Raw genomic sequence first — 24,606 nt, 5'->3', positions numbered from 1 at the left:
ACAAAAGTCCCAAACTTTCACAAAATTACCAAACCAACCCCAACATCTCAAAATGGCAAATTTAAAGACAAAATCCATAGAGAGGAGTAGGATATCCCTACCTCGAACTTTGAGCTCCAATGGAGATGAAGACAAAAATTAAAATGCTCCAAAGACCAAGATTCTCGGATGAAAACGACGCCCTCGACGATCAACACAACTTTTACAAAGGCCGAAGGTGAGGAACTCACCCTAGCTAGATCAAAATCTAGAGAGAAGGCAAGATTTTAGAGAGAGGAGCTCTCAAAAAGGTTTTTAGAAAAAGTAGGAGAGAGAAAGAAAAGCAAAAAGTGATTTAAAATCACCCAGCGGATAACTCATATACGTATGACCCGCTCGAGCGGAGAACACGACGCTCGAGCGCCCAGAACAAAACTCTGGACACGCTCGAGCGCAATAAGGCCCGCTCGAGCGCCAAGACACAAGAATAAAGCACTCCCGCTCGAGCGTGAAAACCAGTCCGCTCGAGCGTAGATTTCCACCTCCCAGAACTTACACCCAGAAGGTACTACCCGCTCGAGTGCCAACCGACCCGCTCGAGCGCCACCGCTCGAGCGTAAAGAAACCCGCTCGAGCGCAGAAATCACATCTGCAGAAGTTTTGCAGAAGCCCGAAATACTGGAGGTGTGCAATCCCCGCTCGAGCGCAATGAAACCCGCTCGAGCGCTAGACTAGAAACCAAAATCCGCTCAAGCGTAACACCAAAAACCTGGGCAACAAGGAATTGAAACCAAGGCCTAACCAACCTGTGACAACCCTGCCCAAGACATCCTAAAACTCAATCATGTGAAATTAAAGGACACAACAAGATAGATACCACTACCAACTTCACGGAACCGAGTCCGGAATACAACAGAATAGTAAAGGGATAACTGCGGTCGCTATAATGATGCCTCTGTAATCGCAGCATTAGAGAATCTGGAGATTTTGAGTTTTGCCGACTCTTGTATCAAGGAATTGCCAAAAGAAATAATAGGTCGTCTTGCTCACTTGAAGGTACTTGATTTGTTGAATTGCAAAGTGGAATGGATTTACCCAGGTGTTTTGTCAAGTTTATCAATGCTACAAGAGCTGTATATCGGGAGCAGCTTTAAAAGATTGGCTGGTGATGGAAAAGAAGAAAGTATGGAAAGAACTAATGCAATCATTGCTGAGCTTGCATCCTTGTCCAATTTAGTGGCTTTGGATATTGATCTATTCAATATTAAATCCTTTCCAAGATATTGGGTCATTGAGAAGGTGAAAAAGTTCAATATAACAGTTCACCCATCTAGTACCACCACGGCCTGGCCTTATTATCCATTACCAAATGAGTTGAATCTCAGTTCACTGGATGTGACTGATCTTATGGATAGTAACCTTATAGATGCTATTGAAGAGCACTAAAATTCAGGCCTTAGAGAGTCAATTAAGGGTTTGACTGATATTCTCAGTGATTTAGACAAAAATGGTTTTGAACACTTGACGAATTTGTCAGTGTCATACTGTGATGGTTTGGAATTCCTTATCAACAAACCAGATGAGGTGGTTTTGCAGAGAGCCTTCCCTTTCCCTGTGTTAGAGAATATGCGTCTTTTTGGACTAAATAATTTCAAAGGGATTATTTGTCAAGGCCAGCTACAAATTTTTTTGCCTGAACTGACACATTTGTGGATGGGTCCCCCTCCACTTAAATGGCTTGGCAGCTTGAGATTTGTAGATTTGTTTAGTTGTGATAAACTGGAAAGTGTGTTCTCACTTTCTATGGCCAAAAATCTTATGCAACTGGAGAAAATTGAGATATCTGAATGTTGTATGATGGAAGTAATTGTTTCGAATGAAGGAGGAGACCATGAGATAGCAGCGACAACAACAGATAAAGCCATGAATGCAATTGAACTACCACAATTGGAGTGTTTAGATCTCATGGAAATACCAAAGCTCAATAGTCTCTGCCCTTCTTCCACTCCTGCTACTGCTTTTGCCTACATTCAGTAGCTCTTTGACAACAAGGTATGCTTTCTTTGATTATTTAAGAGCACCTCGTTTTCCTATTTTCTGTGGAACTTTTGGGTTATAACGTGTATCCATGATTTCTTGCATAATTGCATCTAATGTATCAATGTATAAATGTGAATATAATATATTTTGAATTGAATATGTTTAGATGGAAGATAAGAATATCAAACTAAACCTGAAATTAGTATATCCTGGAACAAATGGCCACCTTAAAGTTTAGTATGTTCATCGTGTCAATATGCTTAGTATTTTGATTAAAAGCTTAGTTGAAGTTCAGGTTGTAATTTTGTGAACTTTGACCAAATTATTTAAAACATTAGGGTTGTATTGGGATGGAAGAATTTGAAATGGAGGGATTTGAGGTTAAGACAATATATATATATAAGATGCTTAATTATTAATATTGTATTAAAGCACTTAGGCTATGTTTGATTGTTGGATTTGGATCCCTCTTCTTCTCTTTTCCCTCTATAAATCATTTAACATAACCTTTAAAGGAGGTTCATGTAGTTGTGCGATAGAGATTTTTACAAGTGTCTTTGTTTTACTAGAATTCTACTGGGTGGAATTTTAAATTGCTATTTTACGGTATGCACTTGACACCACTCATTTTCAGAATATAACTTTTAGCTTGATGTAGTATTTTATATCTTGATTTTAAGAATGAATTCAGAGTTTGATAAATGAATTTGAAACTTGATTAACATAGTTATTTGAAATATGTTCTTTTTTTGTTTTTACGAAAACGATAGGCTGTTAGTAGGTTAGTAAGATTACAATGAAAGGGCCGCAATCGCTCTATTGGCTTGAACCTTGAACCTCTGACCTTCTCACTGACATGCCCCAAAGGATCTTATTTATTTATTTATTTTTGTCAATTGATAATGGAATATTGAATTTTACAAATATCAAGACAATTATGTCAATTGGACAATTAAACCATTTAAAAATGGTGAACAATACAAACCCACAAGCCTACCACTAACTACATAATACAAGAAGACCCTACCAGAGAGGAAAGGAACAACTAAAGAAAGACCCCATGTAGGCAAGATATATATACATATATATATAGTGGTGGAAAATATTATATTTTTACAATATCAAGTAAATTACTTCAAACAGGACAATCAACCATTTAAAAAAATCAAAGAGTACATACTTGCAACCCCAACACCAACAACCACCACATAAGATAAGAAAGATCCATAATAAGGAAGAAATAATCATTCATTGCCTTTAGCAAGAAATAATCTTTCTTGTACAAAAGTATTAACCCAATGCATCATCCACATCTCTACCACATCCTTTACTTTAAAATTATTAATCATTGTCTATTAATTACCTTAAAGGTAAAAAAAATAAAGCATAGTCGTGAACCCTTAAAGAATCATTCAACTTTAAAGGGGAATAGCCATAAAGTTTGGTCCGTTACCTGCTAACTTTTTATTTATATCTATTTATTTATTTAGTACTTTTTTTTTTTAAATGTGATTTCTTCTCATCTAGATATATAAAGGGCTACGATGCACGGATACGGACACATGACATGACACGAACGCATAAATTTTTTAAAAATGGGAGACACGACACGCTGGCGATGCATTTAATATATATAATTTATTTATTTATTATATGTCTAAAATTTTAAAAAAATCATTGCTTCTTATACAATTACAATAATAATAAAATTAATAAATATATTTCCTAAATTTTTTTTAATAAAAATTGAGTTTTTAAAATAAAAATAATTTGTTCTATGAATTTTAGGTTTAACACAAAATAAGGATAAAAGAAAAAAGAAAAAAATAAAAAAAAGGGAGGGGAGAAATTAGGAAAATAAAGGAGAGAGAAATAGAAAAAAAAAAAAGAGAAGCAAAAGAGGGGGAGAGGTGAAATCAGAAAAGGAAGAGAAAAAATCAGCGAAGATGAAGAGAAGAAATAGAAAAGGGAGGCGAAACAGAATACAGAGGAGAAGAAGAAATAAAGTAAAGAAGAAGAAGAAATAAGAAGAAGGACAAAGAAGACGAAGAGAAGAAGAAGAACAGAGAAGACGAAGAAAAATACCTCAAGGCTTCTTGGGCTTCTTCGATTGATCTCTTTTGAACAGGTTAGGGCTTCTTCCTTCAATCGATCCTCCATAGACTCTTTCTCTCTCTCTCTCTCCTCTCCAATAGGTTAGGGCTTCTTTGATCCACGTTGCGTGTGTCCGGAAAGTGTCATCGCGTGTCCACGGCGTGTCTGGCTGGAAAAATTCAAAAAAAAATGGACACGTTAGAGAGAGTGTCAAACACGTGTCCGACACTCATACGCAGGCCCTGGGGACGTGTTGATGCTTCGTAGATAGATGGTGATGTTCCTCATTTTTGAAGTCGTAATTTTTTAATTTAAAAAACAATGAATGCCGTATGTTTGGTTTATAAGTTCTTTTATATTTTGACTCTACAAGGGATATAATTGGAATTTCTTAACTATTTTATCAAATTAAACCAAACTAATTCTTGTGCCTTAATCAAGTGAAATTGGCCAAATGAATTTTTTTTTCCTGCCATTTTGCTCAGTTAAATTAAATAAATTCACATAATTTTTCAAAAATTTTGTAACTATTTTAAATTTTAAATTTAATGTCTTTCTGTATTGCAAATTTTATTTTTGGGAAAGTGTTTGACTTGGTGGAATAGAATAATTTCATCTTGGGCTACCATCTAATAATTTCATCTACACTTTTTTCCTTTTTTTTTTTTTTTTTTTTTTTTGTGATTTCATACGCCCTGTTCTAAATTTAACTTTTTTCGTTTCAATCCTTAAAGCCTAAGCCATTCTTAAATCCTTTCAAACCTCACAAGACAGCTAAAAACTCAACCATGTGCTGCTTTTGTTTGATTTTTCTCATGTCGTAACATATACACATGTACACACAAACAAACAGACAGTCGATATTTGATTTGCTTTCTTGATCAGTCTTTCTTTGAACTCAAACTCGACAAGCATTTTGAGTTTAGTATGATTTCTGCCATCTAAGTTTGATTAAAATAATAAGTCAAGAATCGAAAGGAACACCATTGGGATGACCTTGTGGAACTGGTGAAAGTCAGAATCTCCTTTTGGGAGAAAAGTTTTGCTAATATGACAGATTACTCAAATCAATGATTTCATCTTCTCCCTGGATGGTGTCAAGAATAACAGAATCAATGCGTAACTTTCCTTTATCTCTTCAGCTCCTCAGATAGCATCTTGCCATCTGTGGTGTTTTCTTTTCTTTTTTTCTTCTCCTGCTCTCTTCCTGAGACTTTGCACATGATTGGCTAGGTAGATGGTGCCAACCTAGTTGGAATGATCTTATCTAGCAATGATGTGGTCTTTGGTTAGGGTTTCTTGTACTCCCTTATGTACTTATACATTGTTTTCTTCATCAATGAATTCTCTTTTCCTGATAAAAAAAAAAGGAAAAAAAGAAAAAGAAAAAATAGGGTTGTAAGTCACTCCTCGTGAAGAAAAAGTGGAGAAAGAAAAGAAAAGGTATAGTTAGCAAGTTTAAAATTAGGATTGTTCTTACATCAAGAAAAAAAAGAAGAAGATTATTCTTTTATTGGCCAATAGTTTACTTCTTCGATAATTAACTCACTATGATGATTGATAATAGTAGTAGTAATGGCCAGCAATGTAGGCTCTACTTTATTGATCCCTCAATTACATCCAAATTTCAATTACATGCTCTCGTTGGACAAGAGTTTGTCTCACATTTACTTCTTTGATGTTAGGTGTTGAAATCTTATTTACCCATTAATGTTATTGCTTGTACAGTTATACGGATCTCATTTCCTATGATTATTATCTTGTTTCTTATAACACTTTGAAATTAGAAACTTTAAGTAATGTATAGTTAAATTTGAATGTTCAAATTTTTTAAAGAAATATTGAAGTGTAATTATTTAACTTTGAAGTATATTAATTTAAAATTAAATGGAAATAAAGTTTCGCGTGTTTAATTATACTTTTCACCTTGTGAAATCGACTTTACAGGTTAAATTGACTTCCCTTGAGAAGTTGTCTGTCACTGCAATGGATAATCTGATTGAGATATGGCCTGACAAACTTCAAGCTAAACTAAGAGAGATGAGAGTTAAATTGTGTCATGGGTTTTCGAATATTCTTTTTCCATCCAATTTGATTAAGGGCATGCAAAGTCTTGAACTACTTGAAGTGAAACGGCGTCGATCTGTGAAAGTATTACTTGACCTTGAAGGACTAATTACTAGGGAAGGCCATCCAGATACACTATTGCATTCATTAACAAATGTGAACCTACGACATCTACCAAAGTTGACACATGTTTGGAAAGACAATTTACCAGGAATTCAAGGTTTACAAAACCTAACATCCCTAATAATTAAAGGTTGTGGCAGTTTGAGATATATATTCTCAGCTTCTCTAGCCAAACTTCTGGGGAAACTACAAGAAATAGAGGTAATTGAATGTGGTGTGATGGAAGTGATCATTGATAAGGAACCAAAAGTAGGTTCTGATGTCACAACAAATATTTGCATATTCCCTCAACTAAGGAGTCTCAAACTCTGTGATCTGCCAAACCTTAGGAGTTTGTGCCTTCAAACTTGCACGTTTGAAGGAACATTGTTGAAGATCGTGAAAGTAATCAATTGTCCCAACTTGAAGGCACTCCCTTCAGCATTCCAATGCTTGCAAGAGTTACGGAGGAGCAATGTTCAAAAAGAGGAATTTTTTAACTCAGCTCAACACCATTTCTTGGATGGAAAGGTAAATTAGTTTTCTTAAACTTATGGCATTCACCATTAATAATCCATTCTTTCAAAGAAATTGTTTTCAAGATCCATTGAACTAAGGATGAACATCTACATATTGAACGGAAAGAATTTTTCAGTAAACAAAATCATAGAGAGTGAGCTATTTATTACCAATGTGGTCCAAGATTTTGTCAAGGTACATAAAATTTTTCACTATAATGATGACGATGACACTTGTCTAAAAGAAATTATGATGATGACTTTTTTTAATTAAATGTTATCTTAATAGGTACACTGTTCAAAAATGATAAAACTGATACAACCACATCATTCTATATATAAATTTCATATACTTTTTCTATTTATATATCATTGTTTTTTTTTTTTTTTTTTTTTTTTTTGGCAATTGTGTCCAATTCCCAAATAAAACGGGGTTAAAATTGATTGTGTTGAGTTCAGTTTAATTAGAGTAATGCTAGTCGACAATCTTCATACCCGGATATAAAATAGAGTAAATTCTCCAAACCGGCAAGCTCTCTCTTTCATTGTGTGTGATATTGTTTGTTATGTGAACTGTTAGAATTGCAAACATATTTCAAATACAAATCTGTTTGGTTTCAAATAGTTGTTGAATATTGGCTACAGATTCTGGCCATGTGATGGAAAGTGGCAGCCAGCTACATGGTGGGGAAGCCATGAGGCCATGTGAGTTGGCCATGAGGCCATGAGAAGCCATGTGAAGCATCAATCTGGAAAGCCACGGAAAGCACAACAATGGGCTGGCAGCCAGCTCATTTCAAAGACTTTCTCTTGCATTTGTAATCTCTATATATAGAGAAGCTAAGGAGAGTCGAGAGGTACAGCTGAGATAACAGAGAGGTGTGAGCTTAGAGAGCAAAGAGAGAGAGAGAATTACAGAGAGTGTTGTAATTCTTACCATTTTGTTCAATATAGTGAATCCGCTGCCCGTGGACGTAGACGACTTGCCGAACCACGTTAAATCTTGTGTGTTATTGCTTGTTTGAGTTCCCTGGTGTGCCCCCGATTCGCAACAATTGGTATCAGAGCTCGGGTTGCAAAAAATCGAATTTTTCCCGAAAGTGCCTAGATTTTGAAGTGCTGAAAATCCACTTTTGACCATACCAGGAGGAAGAACTCCCCGAGAGGAGTCCAGAACAGCAAAAACAGAGCCCAGAAGAGCTTCGACGCGCCGTCACGCGCCAGGAGAATATTGCGCGTGAAACCCACGCGCCACACGCGCCCCACGCGCCGCTCAGTGAAGAAGACGACCTAGTCAGCCGACACGTTAGCCACGTGTCGGACACGTGCCCTGCCCAGTCAGCCTGAGCCGCTGACCAAGCCGCGTTGACCAGCCGTCAAGCCGAGTTGACTGCGCCGTCAAGCCGAGTTGACCAGCTGTCAAGCCGCGTTGACCGCGCCGCCGATCCTCTGTTGACCGCGCCGCCTGGGTCGTTGACCGAGCCGTTGACCAGCCGTTGACCGGAGAAATTATCCGGTGCATCTCAGCGCACCAGATTTTGCAGATCTGACCCGTCCAAAGTGTTTTTGCCAGATCGGAGCCATTCGGAGTCCGTTTTTGACGATCCAATAGTGCTTCCCAACTATTTGGAGTATTCCGGACACATCTGTACGGTCAGTTTTTTTGAATTGAAGTTTCTAAAATGGCAGAATCTAGATCAACCGAGTCCGTAAGTAATTCAGCCAGTACAAGCACTTCTAGGCATTGGACCCCGGTGTCCCATGCCAAGTTCGAGGTAGAGAAGTTCGATGGAAGTAGCAACTTCGGCATGTGGAGATTCGAAGTTAAGGATATGCTTGTCCAAATGAACCTGCACTTCACTCTGGGAGACAAACCAGATGACCTGGACGAGATAGAATGGGAGAGGGTGAATCTCCTGGCCTGCAGTTCCATCCGACTTTGCCTTGCAAAAGAGGAGAAGTATGCCTTTACAGAATATGATATTGCGAAGAAGCTTTGGAAGGCGCTGGAAGATAAGTTCATGACAAAGAGCATTGAGAACCGGCTCTACTTGAGGAAGAGGTTGTTTCGTTTCGACTACATTAAAGGTATTTCGATGAACGAACACCTAAATAACTTCAACAAAATTATTACGGATTTGAAGAATTTGGATGATCAAGTTGGTGATGAAGACAAAGCACTGTTATTGTTAAATTCCTTGCCTGACTCGTATGATCGTCTCACTACTACTTTACTGTACGGTAAAGAGAAGATTAAGTATATTGATGTTGCAAATGCCTTGGTGAACAATGAGTTCAGAAGGAAAGATAAGTCTGCAAACAGGGACTTAACATCCGAGGCATTAACAGTCAGAGGCAGAACAAATAACAGACGAAATACAGGGCGAGGAAAGTCTCGCTCAAAATCCAGGGGAAACCTTCAGACAAAAGACGTCTTGCAAAAGACGAGTGTGCAGCTTGTCGCCAGAAGGGGCATTGGGCAAAAGATTGTCCAAATAAAGATAAGACAGAAGAGAAGGTGAATATTGCACAAGATGGAGATAATGATGAAGGAGGAGCCTTCACAGTTTCATCATATGGCCAGTCTGATGAATGGATAATAGATTTCGGATGTTCATTCCATATGTGTCCTAACAAGCAGTGGTTCTCGAGCTTACGAGAGTTCGATGGAGGAGTTGTGCTGATGGGCAAAGACCAAGCTTGCCAGACAAAGGGGATTGGAACAATTAAACTGAAGATCCATGATGGAACACTCAGAATTCTTGAAGATGTACGGTATGTACCAGATCTAACCAAGAATCTCATCTCAGTGGGAGTTTTAGACTCCAAAGGTTACAGAGTAACCATGGAAGGTGGAGTCCTTAAAGTTGTTCGAGGAGCATTGGTTGCAATAAAGGGTACTCGACAGGGAAATTTATATTTCCTAGATGGCTCTACAGTCACAGGGAGAGTGGCTGTCTCCACCAGTTCCAGCTCAGAAGATGATGCATCAGACACTTCCAAACTTTGGCACATGCGCCTAGGGCATGTCGGTGAGAAGGCTTTACAAGGGTTGGTAAAGCAAGGCCTGTTGAAAGGCGCCAAGACGGGGAAGCTTGAGTTCTGCGAGCATTGTGTATTGGGCAAGCAAACAAGAATCAAGTTTGGTACTGCAATTCACCGTACCAAAGGGATTCTAGCCTACGTCCACACCGACGTATGGGGTCCTTCCAAGATTGCTTCGTTGGGAGGTAAACACTACTTTGTGTTGTTCATTGATGATTTTTCTAGAAGAGTTTGGATTTATACAATGAAACACAAAGATGAAGTCTTAGACATCTTTCTTACGTGGAAGAAGATGATTGAGACCCAGACAGGCAGACTGATCAAGAAGCTCAGATCTGACAATGGTGGAGAATATACATCAAATCCCTTCTTTGAGGTTTGCCAGAATGCAGGGATAGTGAGACATTTCACAGTTCCTGGAACACCGCAGCAGAATGGAGTTGCAGAACGCATGAACCGCACTTTGGTGGAGAAAGTCCGGTGTATGCTGTCACAGTCTGGATTGAGCAAGGCATTTTGGGGCGAGACATTGAACTATGCTCGTCATCTTGTCAATAGACTACCTACTGCAGCATTAGATGGGAAGACTCCCATGGAGGTATGGTCAGGAGTCCCAGTTACTGATTATGATCAGTTACGTATCTTTGGATGTCCAGCATATTTTCATGTTACAGAATCTAAGTTGGATCCAAGAGCCAAGAAAGCCATCTTCTTGGGCTTCGGTGACGGTGTCAAGGGATACAGACTGTGGTGCCCTGAATCAAAGAAAGTTCTCATCAGAAGAGACGTTACCTTTAATGAGTCTGCAATGCTGAAGCAACCAGATCCTCAACAGAATGAGGAAGCATTGAAGAAGTCAGTGTAGGTGGAGTTTGAGACTCCAGCAAAGACTAGTCAGCCAATCAACCATCCTGAAGAAGTCTCAGAGGATAGCTCTGAAGAGAGTTCAGATGAAAATGAAGATCCAGAGGCTCCGCAACAATCAGAACCCATTGCAATCAGGAAAGGAAAAAGGGTTACTAAGCAACCCAGTTGGATGACTGATATGGTAGCCTATGCACTTCCAATCATTGAAGACAATGTTCCTTACACTTTCAAAGAAGCCGTGCATAATGCAGAAAGTGTCAAATGGAATGAGGCTATGGATGAAGAGATCAGGTCACTTCACAAGAACCAGACTTGGGAGTTGGTGCAACTTCCAAAAGGCAAGAAAGCAATTGGGTGTAAGTGGGTTTACACCAAGAATGAAGGCATTCCAGGCAGAGACAACATCAGATTCAAAGCTAGATTGGTTGCTAAAGGCTATGCTCAGAAGGAAGGAATAGACTACAATGAGGTATTCTCACCTGTTGTGAAGCACACGTCTATTCGCATCTTGTTAGCTTTGGTTGCACAGTTTGATCTTGAGCTCACCCAACTCGACGTCAAAACTGCCTTCTTACATGGAGATCTTGAAGAGGAGATATACATGTCCCAGCCAGATGGTTTCAAAATTGCTGGAAAAGAGAATTGGGCCTGTAAGCTGAACAAATCGTTGTACGGATTGAAGCAATCCCCGAGACAGTGGTACAAGCGATTTGATCGGTTCATGATGGAGACAGAATACACAAGAAGTCAATTTGATCATTGTGTATATTTCCGTAAGCTTCCCGACGGTTCCTTCATCTATTTTCTCTTATATGTAAATGATATGCTGATTGCATCTACGAGCAAGGTGGAGATTGACAAACTCAAGGCACAGTTAACAAGGGAGTTTGAAATGAAGGATTTAGGAGAAGCAAAGAAAGTTCTTGGCATGGAGATCAAGAGAGACAGGAAGAAGGGCACGGTTTGTCTGACACAAACCCAGTATCTGAAAAAGGTGTTAGACAGATTTGGCATCAATGGGAAAACCAAAGCTGTAAGTACACCATTGGCCCCTCATTTCAAGCTTAGTGCTTCATTGTCTCCACGCACAGAAGAAGAACGGAAGCATATGGCACAGGTTCCATATGCAAATGCAGTTGGTGCATTAATGTATGCTATGGTTTGTACACGGCCTGACATCTCGCATGCTGTGAGTATGGTAAGCAGGTATATGCATGATCCAGGAAAAGATCACTGGCAGGCAGTGAAATGGATCCTAAGGTACATACATGGCACGGTCAATCTGGGATTGAAGTTCGAGAGAGATAACCGACTCGGGCAGAATTTGGAAGGATATGTGGACTCAGATTATGCTGGTGACTTAGACAAACGCCGGTCAACAACAGGGTATTTATTTACGCTTGCTAAAGGGCCGGTAAGTTGGAGGTCAACGCTTCAGTCAACGGTGGCTTTGTCTACTACAGAGGCAGAATACATGGCAGTGACGGAAGCCTTTAAGGAAGCTATTTGGCTACATGGGTTGATTGAAGACTTGGGAATTGTTCAGAAGCACGTTGAGGTGTTTTGTGACAGTCAGAGTGCCATTTGTTTGGCAAAGAACCAGGTTCATCATGCCCGCACCAAGCACATTGATGTCCGTTTCCATTTCATTCGAGAAATTGTGAATGAAGGGGATATTCTGCTTCAAAAGATTGGTATTGCAGATAATCCGGTCGATATGCTCACAAAGGTAGTTTCTGGGATCAAGTTCCAACATTGTTTGGACTTGGTCAACATCTCTCGGAACTGAGCACCTTCGGGTGCATGGCAGTGTTGATCGATCACTATGTTAGATAAGAGAATCCTCGCCAAGGTGGAGATTTGTTGAATATTGGCTACAGATTCTGGCCATGTGATGGAAAGTGGCGGCCAGCTACATGGTGGGGAAGCCATGAGGCCATGTGAGTTGGCCATGAGGCCATGAGAAGCCATGTGAAGCATCAATCTGGAAAGCCACCGAAAGCACAACAATGGGCTGGCAGCCAGCTCATTTCAAAGACTTTCTCTTGCATTTGTAATCTCTATATATAGAGAAGCTAAGAAGAGTTGAGAGATACAGCTGAGATAACAGAGAGGTGTGAGCTTAGAGAGCAAAGAGAGAGAGAGAATTACAGAGAGTGTTGTAATTCTTACCATTTTGTTCAATATAGTGAATCCGCTGCCCGTGGACGTAGGCGACTTGTCGAACCACGTTAAATCTTGTGTGTTATTGCTTGTTTGAGTTCCCTGGTGTGCCCCGATCCGCAACAATAGTTTCATTAATTATATGATTTAATATTATATTATGTATTCATTACCTATTTATTCTTTATAACCGCTTGCCTACGCTGTGTATCAAGTGGGCATTGAATTTGAATGCTTTAATTGTTGGGTCCAAATTGGTGTGTAACCTTTCTATAAATATTAAAATCACATTGAACATGTTTTCGTTTGTATTGTTACAAATAGCTTTTGTTATAAGAACATCTATATATACATATATATGTGTGTGTATAATTCTTGGGAAAGAGGAGACATGAAATCCCAAAAAAAATTCTAATATTTTATCAAAGATCATAAATATTTTCCTATATATATATTATTTTATTTGATTTTTATGACAATGAAACGAGCTATTTTTTATGCCTCTACATTGCTTGTGCACGCTTGCGGGAAAGCAATAGCTGAATCTTGGAGGGTAAGACATCATTAACTTGGTGAACCAGGTGACACACTCTGTGGGGGCAGAACCTACTCCTTAGGATAGTGATTGACACGCCTTTGTTGATAAATATTTGTTACGATCATATTTTATGTATTTGCATTGCACCTCTATAAATAATTTTCGTGATTGTTATACAAAATTATTATTTTCTGATTATTTTTAACCCCTTATTTTTAACATGGACAACTACCAAGAAAAAGAAAAATGTTGAAGAAAAAATAGTAGAAGAAATATTTCAACATCATATTATTAGGTTTTCGCCAAATATGCCAAAGTAAATTTGTTGATTTTCTAGTTATGGACATGTAGGTCGGCAGAGATTTCATGAAATATCAAACTACATATTTAATTCAATTATATGGTGGAGATTGTAACCGTTGTTGGTACTCTTACATTATTCTAGTATTTACTAGAGACCTGTACAAGGGGTTAATGGTGTAAATGGATCTTCTGTATGTTTACTTTTTTCATCTTTTATTATTTCCAATGGTTTCCTTTTGTGTTGAACATATCACAATATGAGTTTTGTTTTGTTTTAATTTATTGCCACATTGGTCCAAGTAAACGTGTGGTTTTAAAGTCGAGTTTGTTTTATTCAGTGATTCATAATTTTTCAACTTTTATTATTTCCAATGGTTTTGAATTTTTCTGAACATATCACAATATGAATTTTGTTTTATTTTATTTTATTGCCACATTGGTCTTAGTTAAGGTGTGGTTTTAAAGTTGGGTTTGTTTTATTCAGTAATTTGTAAATATGTTACTAACACAAGTGATTGCAATCGCAGTTTAGTTTAAGCAGCAAGGGGGAACTTACTGTCACAGGAATAGATGAGCCAACTGAGATATGGCACAATTAACTTGGAGTCGGATGCCTTCACAACGTAAGAGTCATGTGGGTCCAGTGCTGCAGGACATTATTAAGTATTGTTTCATCTAATTTAATACAAAGATTACACCAAGTTGAAGAGCTAAAGGTATGGTGGTGTGATTCCTTGGAAATGATATTTGACCTCAAAGAGGAGGTATGTATTGGTGTTGGTGTTGGTGAAAAAGGAACATCAATCACTCAGTTAAGCAAATTGGAATTCAAGTATTTGCCCAAGCTGACGCATATATGGAAGTGTTTTCCCCAACAAACTCATTGTTTCAGAAATCTAAGTTATCTAAAAGTGAAGAATTGTGACAACTTGAGATATATATATTCACAATTTCCATGGCCGAAGTCCTTGTGAATCTAAAAGACCTAATAATTGGACATTGTGAGAAGGTAGAAAAGATTGTCACCAGGGAAAACGAAGAAGAAGAAATCCATTTGTTCCAATTTCGCGATGTCCAACTTCATGATCTTCCAAGTCTTGTGTGTTTAAAACGATGCTCGAATTCCAGCCAAACAATTAACATATGGTTCTGTCCCAAATTTCCAGGTAAAACTCCAACTATAGATTTCCAAGTTTTCAACAAACTCAAGAAGACAACTGCACCGATCAATTTTTTAGCTGTTTTACATCTTACAACTAAGAAAATGGTAGTCATGGTAAATGAATACAGACCATGACTATACGACAATTGCCACATTACTCATGAACATGGTTAACTATAGGGATAATTACAATTAGGTGCACATAAGTTTGTAAATTGACAATTGAGGTAATCCTAAAAATGATATCAATACAAAGAAAAAAATATCCTAGGCTGACTTATTGGCCGAAGCCCACTTATGTCACATGAGCCACAGTGAATGAATTGGCCCACAAATTATGTTAGAACGAATCGTTCATATCTCTGTCGGTTTTGGCAGAATTTTCAACTTTAGTAGCATTGCTAATAACGTTAACTTTCAAAATAATTGTGTTCGTAAGACTTGAGGGTTATAGCCTCTATGTTTCTAGTTCAACTTTTGGCAAAGTCAAGCCTCTTGCTTTTCACCTGGTAATGAGGAGTGGTGCATCTTTTCTTCTTTTTTCCAATTTTTTTTTTTTGTTTCCTGATGAAGTAGTGGTGCATCTTATTACCCCAAGTTTGAGTGGGGTTCTGTCCTGGGTTATCAAAATATATGTATTATGGGCAATTTGCACTCGTCTTTTTATTTCATGGTCAATTAGTCCTGCTTGTTCTAATTAAATCAATTTTACTCTTAATTTTTTTTTTCATGTGTGAATTTAGGCTAATTGATAACGCCCTATTAGAAAGTTCACTAAAATCAAGAGAAAAAATAGTTCATTCACGTTCTCCAAAGTGATTGAGGTAAGGTTTTGAAAAGTGGTTGTGGTCGTCGTAATGGTTGTAGTGACGCAGTAGCGATTGCTCGGTATAAAAGCCGTAGCATAATAGTTGTGGTAACTAAAATCGTGTTTTTTTTTTTTTAATTTTATAATTTACACAATTTGAAGAAAAATTACCGATGCGTATATATAAATTTTTTTCTTTCTAGAATCACATTTATTGGGGTTTAAAATAAATTTTGATCCATTTTTGTTAATTTTTAAGTATAATCTAATATATTTCATAAAAGAGTTTTTTACATTTTATTTCAATAATTAATGATTTTAAGAATAATTGATTTTAAATATTTACAAATTATTTTTTATCAATACCTGAACTAATTGAATAAAAAATATTCACAATTGTTAAATGAAAGGATTATAAAATAAAAATTGCACCATAAATTAAAAAAAAAAAATTATAAAGGAAAAAAATTCATATAAGATTTTTTCTTTGGGTTTGAATCACTTCAGTATTTTTTTTTTTTTTTTTTTTGGAAAAGGAAGCTATTTAGAATATTGTAAAAGAGTGTAACGGTGACTAACAGACCGTTACAACCGTTACACATGTGAATTTTCGTCAAATCGCTATAGCGGCCGTAACGGGTAACGGTAACCATTACAATCGTTACGTAACGATGTTACGTAACAGTTGTGGCCGCTTTTTAAAATCTTGTATTGAGGGGTTGACATCTAATTTGAAATGATCCATTTCTTTTGAATGAATTATTTTGCCATTGATTTATGTATAAATTATAATTTCTTAATGGATGTTATCAATTAAGTTGAATTGACACAAAATTGATAACAATTAAAACGGCAGAGATCAAATCGATACAAAACGCAAATTAAAAAGACCTTTTATGAGGCTAGAACCAGTCAAAAGGGTGAAATGAGGTAGTACACGTAACCACAACATCTGCCTCGTTAGCAGCCATGTTGTCTCCAAGAATTACCTATCATTAGGAAACAATATCCTTGAGAAACAACTGATTTTTTTAATAGTGAGCTGTGTATTTAAGAATTAATAGCATATTTATATCCTTAAGATATGTTCCACACCACCAGCATTTGTCTATGCCTAATTTTTTTTTTACAATAATGACACATAGCACTAATATTAGAGCTCTAAATGGAGTTCTAGTGAGGTAAAAGAGAGAGATAGAGAGAGGAGTGCGAGTCCCACGTTCATATGGACACTTTTCACATCATTACAGTTACATTAGAACTCTCAAAGATTATTTAATTTTTTTTTTAAAGATATGAGAATACAAAATTATTGGGGACATGATTGTTACTATTACTAATGCAATGTTTTTTTTCGTCATTATCTCGAGTATATGCGTTAGTAGTTTATCAATGATAAACAATAGACGATTACTGTTGACATTGCAATTTGCATGGCTAAGGTCATTATTTTACAAACAACTGCTTTTTACTTCAAAAACATTGTGAAATGTTAACATTACTTTTTCTTTAATTATTGCATAGATAGCCTATCGCAATGGGGATCGCAATCGCAATAGGGATGGCAACGGAGTTAGAGATGACCAATAATAATGACAATGACCATGACTATTAGCGATGCTGTTTAGATTGCCAACTCTTCAAAAAAAAGGTATATATATTCTAGGATAAAATCCACTTGATCTCCTTGTGGTATGACCGTAGAGCACTTGATTTAGCACAAAGTTTAGCACACCTAATTAGCTAGTAACTAAATTTTGCTATATTGATTTAAATTTATTTTGAACCAATGAAAACTCTTAAACCCAAATTCCTCTAATTTTAGTAGATTAGGCTTTCAAGAGTATAATGGGCACGACTTGCTATTCCTATGTTTCCCTAATTCTCTCCCTTCCAATTCCTACCCAACCTAGCAAGCTTCGACCTTTACTTATTGGGGGCAGCACAGAAGGTTCGTCCACTCAACAAAGTCGAGCTTTTCTATTCACTCTCCCTTATGTGGGAACCTTCTTACTAATATGTTTCCTTTACGAATGAAAATTCAAATTAAATGACTCACATATGAATGAATTAGTGTCTTGTAGGCCATCTCATTTATTTGACCAACATTAGACCCAATTTGACATTTGTGGTTAGTGTTGTGAGTCAATTTATGCATGCACCTCATTAGAGCATCTTGACGCTATTCACCACATTTTGCGGTATCTGAAAACTTCTCCTGGATTAGGACTATTCTTCACAGCTGGTTCTCAATCTGGGCTTTTCTGTCTTATAGATGCTAACTTTGCAAGATTTAGAACTGATCGGTGTTCCACGTCTAGTTTCTGAACTTTCTATGGTGACCATCTTATATCATGGAAAAGCAAGAAACAAGTGATTGTTTCTAGATCTTCTGCAGAGGCTGAGTATTGGACTATGACACAAGGTACATGTGAGATTCTATGGCTTCGGTCTATTTATACCAAGACTTTATTTTGTTCTTCATCCTTATCTCAAATCTATTTGGTTGTAATTAATGTTTGAAATAACATAAGCAAGACGGCTATGGCTGTTTACTTGAATTTCTCTCTCTCACACCCCCATATATTTGGGGTTGAACTTGGCATGTGCATATGCAATTTTATGATGGAGATTCAAAATGTTGCCGGAATAATTGAAAAGGACATGGTTACGATTCAATGAACAATTGTAAAGGACACGGTTATGATTCAATTAAATTAGAATAAGGAAAAGAAAAGGGTACTGACTAAGTAAACAACCTAAACAAACAAATATATATATTTTTTTCTTAAATCAATTTTTACTATTTTCAGATCATGGTCTGTGTTGACATATTCAAATATTTCGTTCCCAAATAATGGGAGAATTTAAAAGTTATTCTTATTTTGGTTTTGTTTTCTGATGTCACTTCAAAAATAATATCAGAAATGTACAAGTATGCTAAACAGTCTACTATACTATACCACTGGTAATGAGAATCCTTCTTGTATGTTGTTCTTTCTATAGCTCACTATTATGTGGGGACTCATGATGAGTCATGCAGTGGTATGCAGATCAGGTGTTATTAATTTGTGTAATGTAAGCTTTGAGAATGGTAAATGTGGTGATTTTGGGTGTTTATTTAAGGTTTTGTTTTAAGGTAAATGTTTTTTGAAGTTTCAAATTTCTCTTTTGCAATAACTAGTAGTAGCTAGATGATCTCTGATTTGGAAATTACCAACTCCATCTTCTGTATATATGTATAAACCAATCTGGGTTGTGAAAACCTTATATTTTTAGCAAAAGAGTGTAGAAAAAGCTAACTATAAAAAGGCAGACATCAATTGGTGTCTTGAAATCTAAGGAATTTTTATTTCATAAAAAGACCAGAAATTTAAAGAGAATCATGCTAGAATTTATATAATTTAAATTCAACTTTTAAGGATAAAATGGTAAACTAAATCACAACTTTTTGAATGTTTTCATGAGACCATCTCACATATGTGAACTTCAGTTTTTCTGCCTAAATACATTTATCAATATTCAGTTACAAACTCCAGCCTCATGTCTTGCCTGTCTACTTTTTACAGGTATCCCAGGACTTCATTCTTTCTCCTCAAGTGATGCCACTGTGAGATCTCACTAGCAGCAACATGTGTTCGAGCTGAATCATGGCTTGTGCAGGCATGAACGACTTTGCATAGGAGTCATGAATTGTGACATGAGCCATGAGTGTTCTATTGTAGAATTATATCTACAAAAAGGGCCACGAGTGTTCTTTGCTATCCCAGTTGGATCATCTTTTGTTGTTTCTAAATAGGGGTAATAAACGGGTTTTGTCCATTCATTCTTTTGAGGACTTGACATATAAATCCTTGTTTGACAAAACATTGACAATCCGAGAGTGCCTTCCTTCACCTTTTACAAAAACATTTGGAAACCTTTTTGTACTGCCTAAGGTGAAATTTTTATGTGGTTGTTGGCTCGTGGAGGCCTTTTGATCAATGATACCTTACAAAAGAGGTCTAATTGCTATCTTTCTCCTCAATGATGTGTCATGTATAAGAAAGATGAGGAGTTTTTGAATCATCTATTCTTACATTGCCTTGTGGTGTTGAACTTGTGCCATGACTTTTTCGTTTGGTGGAGCTGTCTTGGGTGGCTCCAAGGGCAAGTATTCATGTTCTTTTAATTGACTTTCAGAGATTTGGGGGTAGGAGGAGAGCAAAAGCATTGTGGTTTGGTGTGGTTGGTGCAATAATTTGTTTTATTTGGATGGAAACGAACGCAAGGATTTTTGAAGATAGATTTGGGAGCGTGGATTCAATGTGGGATAGAGTTCATACCTTGGCATCCTTTTGGGCCTTAGTGTCCCCTTCTTTTGGAGGGGTCCTGCTCTTTTTGATTTCCAAAGATTGGAATGTTGTTTGCAAATCATAGATTTTGTTTGCTGCTTTGTTTTGGATTGATTTTAATTACTGATTTTATGTTTATAAGAAGTCCTACCGTGTATTGTCTTTTATTTAATACCTCAACTGTGAACATATTACCAATATTCTTCTATGTAGTTTTGGTCTTTTATTTAACCACACCAGCAGTCAAATGGTAACTAGTCTACAAGTTTGATATGAAAATCCATTCTAAATCTCATGATATTACTGTTAACCTTGAAGACAATGAAGCAGCTTCTGAATGGGAGTTACATGTACTAAAAAAAAAATTAAAACAAATAGGGATTTTAACATTTTGATATGTTTGACTGTGATAAATATACGACATTAATTAATTACAAGACCTGCATATTAAGTTATACACTTACACGAAAAGACCACCAGCCTCCGCTAAATGAATTGAAGAGAGTAAGAGGCTACGAGAACTCTTGCTCATCTCCAACAGGTCTTGCTCATCTCTAACAGGCCATGATGAATCTTCAAAATGCTTGATGCTCACTATGCTATCAGGTAGAAGAAAAGAGAGATCGATTGTAAATGCTATCTTTTGTTCCGTTAAGAAAGTTCATCAGTACGTACCCATTGCCCACTATTCTTTAAAAGACCTGTAATTTCACCGAGTAATATGTAAATTGCTTTAGTTTTTTGGTGTGACTTGTCACCCTTTCGGAACTCATGAACCACACCATCCAATTCAATAGAACTACAGCCGGGAGTCTTTTTCGTGTTTTTTTCTTTCAATGTCTTTCTCAACTTTATTGCATCTCTCCATTTATTTGCAGAGGAATATATGTTTGACATGAGTATGTAGGCACCGTCTCTTTCAGGCTCTATCTTAACAAGTTTATCCATAACAATCTCTGCAAGCTCAACTTTTCCATGGATCTTGCAAGCTCCCAGTAATGCTCCCCAAACAAAAGCATCCGGTTCAATGGGCATGTTTTTGATAAACTCTTCTGCCTCATTTATCAACCCTGCACGACCCAATAGATCAACCATGCAACCATAGTGCTCGGTTTGAGGTTCAAGGTTGTATACTCTTGACATCTGTGAAAAATGCTTACGGCCTTCGCTCACAAGTCCTGTGTGGCTACATGCCATCAGGACACCAACATATGTCACGCTATCCGGTTCTATGCCCATTTTACGCATCTCAGAGAATAGATCCAATGCTCTCCCTCCTTGACCATGCATGGCTAGTCCAACAATTATAGCCGTGTATGTATAGACATCTCTGCATTTCATGCCATTGAAGACTTTAAAGGCTTCATCTATGTTTCCACACTTTGCATACATATCTACCAGTGCATTCCCTATATACCCATCTGCTTTTATATGATTTCTATCCACATATGCATGAACCCATTTCCCCAACTCAAGCATGCCTAGATTAGAACATGAGTTGAGCACACCAACTATAGTGACATCATCTGGTTTCACGCCTCTACTTTGCATCTTCCTAAATATATTCAAGGCTTCTTTGAATTCCCCTTGCTGTGCCAATCCTGATATCATCGAATTCCAAGAAACCACATTTTTCACAGGCATCTCATTAAAAACCTTGCGAGCAAGATCAGCATCACCACATTTCAAGTACATATCAACCAATGCATTGCCAACAAAGACATCAAAATTCATGTTATGATCACGCATATACCCATGTATCCTCCTACCCAAAATTAAATCTCCCAAGTTAGCACATGCAGAAAGGACAACCACTATTGTCATTTCATCAGCTCGAAGATTTGCTTCGCACATTTCAAAAAACACCTTGACACCTTCCTTCCAAAACCCCATCTTAACATACCCCTGAATCAATGTCGTCCACGAAACCAAATCTCTTTGAGGATATTCATCGAACAACTTGCGAACAGCTCCAATAACCCCACAAACAGCATACATTCTCATCAATGTGTTCACAACATACAAATCTAACACCAACCCATTCTTGACTACATGCCCATGAACCTCCTGGCCTTCACTCAATGCACGGGATTGCGCACAAGCCTTGAGAACAAAAGGGAATGTGTAGTTATCGGGAACCAAGCCTTTCACGAGCAATTCACGATAAAACAACAACGCGGTGAACGAGTCATTGCTGTTTTTGCAACGTGAAAAGCATCTGATAATGGCATTGTATACACTGATACTTGGGTTGGAAACTTGGGTGAAAATGGCATTGACGTAGCTGAGGTCTGTATGATTATGAGATGTAGCACATACAGAGATGAATTTAGTATATATGAGTTGGGTTTGAAGAGTTGGTTTTGTTTTGATGATGTAGGAGTGGACTTGTTTGAGTTCTCGGGTGGATTTGCAGGAATCGAGTCTGCGAATGATTGAGAGTTCTTGGGGATCAACATGAGAGGCATGTGGGATTATTAGAGATAAAGAAGAGGAAGAAGAATTAGAGAAGCTCATGGCCTTCTGGAATTTGTGGATTTTGATTGAGCGATTGAGCATAAGATGTTATCAACAGATTGATGCGATGAAAAAAAAAAAAAAAAAAAAAAGAGAACTGAGGCATTTAACGATTATAACGGCTAGTGAAAAGACTTTATAATTTGATAGAAACATTTATGATTTTGAAAAATGTTCCAACAACTCTAAATTGTGAGCTTTGTGTGATTTGATGTTATGACTTTTACTTATTTATTTTTTTGATTGCCACATTAGTAGAGCTTTGATTAATAGAGCCTCTTAATCACTACGGTATAATTTTATAGAAATATGGGACCTCACGTATGATGTCAATTTCAGATTGATAGAAACATTTATGATTTTATATTTTAATGTTGTAAAGTTGATCACTAATTTAAAAATACTTTTTACAAATTTAAACGTTGTTAAAATAAAATTATATGAAATCATGAAATGCTGTTAGCAAAAAATTAGTTAAGATCAATTGACAAAAACCAATTGATGGGCAAAACTTAGGCCTCGTTTGCGAACTGTCTCTTTTAGCCTAAAAGTCAAAAAATTATTAAAAAAATCAAAAAGTCAACAATCCATATTAAAAAGTCAAAGATTTCATTTTCTCTCTATTTTTTGTATATCTTTTCGTAAAAAATCAAAAAGTCATCCTAAATATACTAGTTTTTTTTAACTCATATTTTAGTCAAATAGTCAAAAAGTTACAAAATTAGCCTGTTCCCAAACGAGACCTAGGGGTTGGTTTGGGGTGTCCTAAAAAAGTACACTTTTTGTCTTTTTACGAAAAGATGTGAAGAAAAGTAGAGAGGTGATGTGATGGAAAAAAGATAAAAAGATAAAAAGATTGATTATATAGGTTATGCCAAACCTAGCCCTAGTCTTTACAAAACAAAAACACATTAAGCAAGTGTGGCTGTGTTATATGTTTTAAACAGATTGATGATTTTTTTGGAAATAATTAAATAATATGAGAGAAAAGAATTGAATTGCTATTAAATTGATAAAATTATCACTCGTAACAAGTTAAATGAACTTAATAAAAAAGAATGTGAGCAAAAAGAATTAAATTGCTATTAAACTAATAAATTACTACTTGTTACAGGTTATATGAACTTAAACAAGTATAAAGAAACAGTAAAAGCACCCATTGACAGAGCAAGTGTAACCAATTAAAGCTGAAATACTACTAACAATGCTAAGCTATTATTCCTACAATTCACGCTCTATGAGTTGAGTTGTATGTCTTTTCTTTGTATCTCTTTTAACCTATTTATAGGCTCAATCACATGAGAGAGAAGTAATCTAAATCCATAATTTCCTCAACAGGTAATCTAAACTCATAACTTAACATCATCCATACCCCATGTTTGGAGCCCGGAGCGGCATCCCCAATCGGACAGTTACAAAATTAAAAGACAGTTTATTAAACCCAAAATTTCTATAAGCACACATCTATCCACTTTTTCATTTTTGTCAGTTTTTTTAATTACCCTCATCTCTTGAAATCTACTCCATACAACTAATATCCTTAATAAAAAAAAAAAAATCTAAATCATTATCCAAATTCATAATCTAAACACAACTTAAGTAAAAAAATAAAAAAATAAAAAATAATAAAAAAATAAATTGGAGATTTTGAGATTCTTATCGATACCCAATTGATTATGAGTATTCCTCCATATTTGTTAGAATAGTGAATATTTCATGCTAGGCTCAAAATCCAAGCTTCAACTATGGTTTAAAATGGGGGTGCAACTGGGACGAGTTCGGTCGGATTGAGAGATTATCCAAGCCCAATTCAAATTATGCTGAGACCTATCCAGGCTCAAATTGTAACCCGAGATTGCCTATCCAAGCCCGACTCGAGTTAAACCCGATTTATCCGAATTGACTGAATTATAAATGAATTTCATTTTTGTTTTTTCGTGCGTGTGTGCGCGTGCGCACTCAACTGCTTTATTAAATTATTAAAATTTGACTCTATTTATAATTTTTTTTATATAGAAAATCAGTAATACCATCAAAACAAATAATTTATATAATTTAAGAGAAATGCC

The 24,606-nt window shown here is 36.6% G+C and overlaps 2 protein-coding genes across 2 annotated transcripts; one reads left to right on the top strand and one right to left on the bottom strand.

Annotated features, from left to right (window-relative positions):
- Nucleotides 1-928: 928 nt before the first annotated feature.
- On the top strand, nucleotides 929-20,218 carry LOC114268964 (disease resistance protein RPS2). The gene is made up of 6 exons (XM_082869228.1): nucleotides 929-2,031; nucleotides 6,061-6,813; nucleotides 14,244-14,882; nucleotides 17,211-17,337; nucleotides 17,962-18,111; nucleotides 19,256-20,218. Exons 2-3 carry the CDS (start codon nucleotides 6,100-6,102, stop codon nucleotides 14,313-14,315), a joined length of 786 nt encoding a protein of 261 aa, XP_082725354.1. The 5' UTR covers nucleotides 929-2,031; nucleotides 6,061-6,099; the 3' UTR covers nucleotides 14,316-14,882; nucleotides 17,211-17,337; nucleotides 17,962-18,111; nucleotides 19,256-20,218.
- Nucleotides 20,219-20,354: 136 nt separating this feature from the next.
- LOC114268968 (pentatricopeptide repeat-containing protein At1g08070, chloroplastic) lies at nucleotides 20,355-22,869 on the bottom strand. Its single transcript, XM_028210211.2, has one exon. It carries the CDS (start codon nucleotides 22,577-22,579, stop codon nucleotides 20,672-20,674), a length of 1,908 nt encoding a protein of 635 aa, XP_028066012.2. The 5' UTR covers nucleotides 22,580-22,869; the 3' UTR covers nucleotides 20,355-20,671.
- Between the last annotated feature and the right edge of the window lie 1,737 nt (nucleotides 22,870-24,606).

The sequence above is a fragment of the Camellia sinensis genome, chromosome 5 (assembly GCF_055761805.1).
Source record: "Camellia sinensis isolate YWXY chromosome 5, ASM5576180v1, whole genome shotgun sequence".
Lineage (NCBI taxonomy): Eukaryota > Viridiplantae > Streptophyta > Magnoliopsida > Ericales > Theaceae > Camellia > Camellia sinensis.
The sequence above is the reverse complement of the archived record's forward strand: the minus strand, read 5'-3'. Positions and strand labels throughout refer to the sequence as shown.

What these genes read in the sequence shown, in the direction of transcription:
- LOC114268964 (XM_082869228.1), top strand. Translation starts at nt 6,100, where the DNA reads ATGGATAATCTGATTGAGATATGGCCTGACAAACTTCAAGCTAAACTA. An exon ending in ACCATTTCTTGGATGGAAAG is followed by an intron (nt 6,814 to 14,243) that starts GTAAATTAGTTT and finishes TTGCAATCGCAG; the next exon opens with TTTAGTTTAAGCAGCAAGGG.
- LOC114268968 (XM_028210211.2), bottom strand. Translation starts at nt 22,579, where the DNA reads ATGCTCAATCGCTCAATCAAAATCCACAAATTCCAGAAGGCCATGAGC.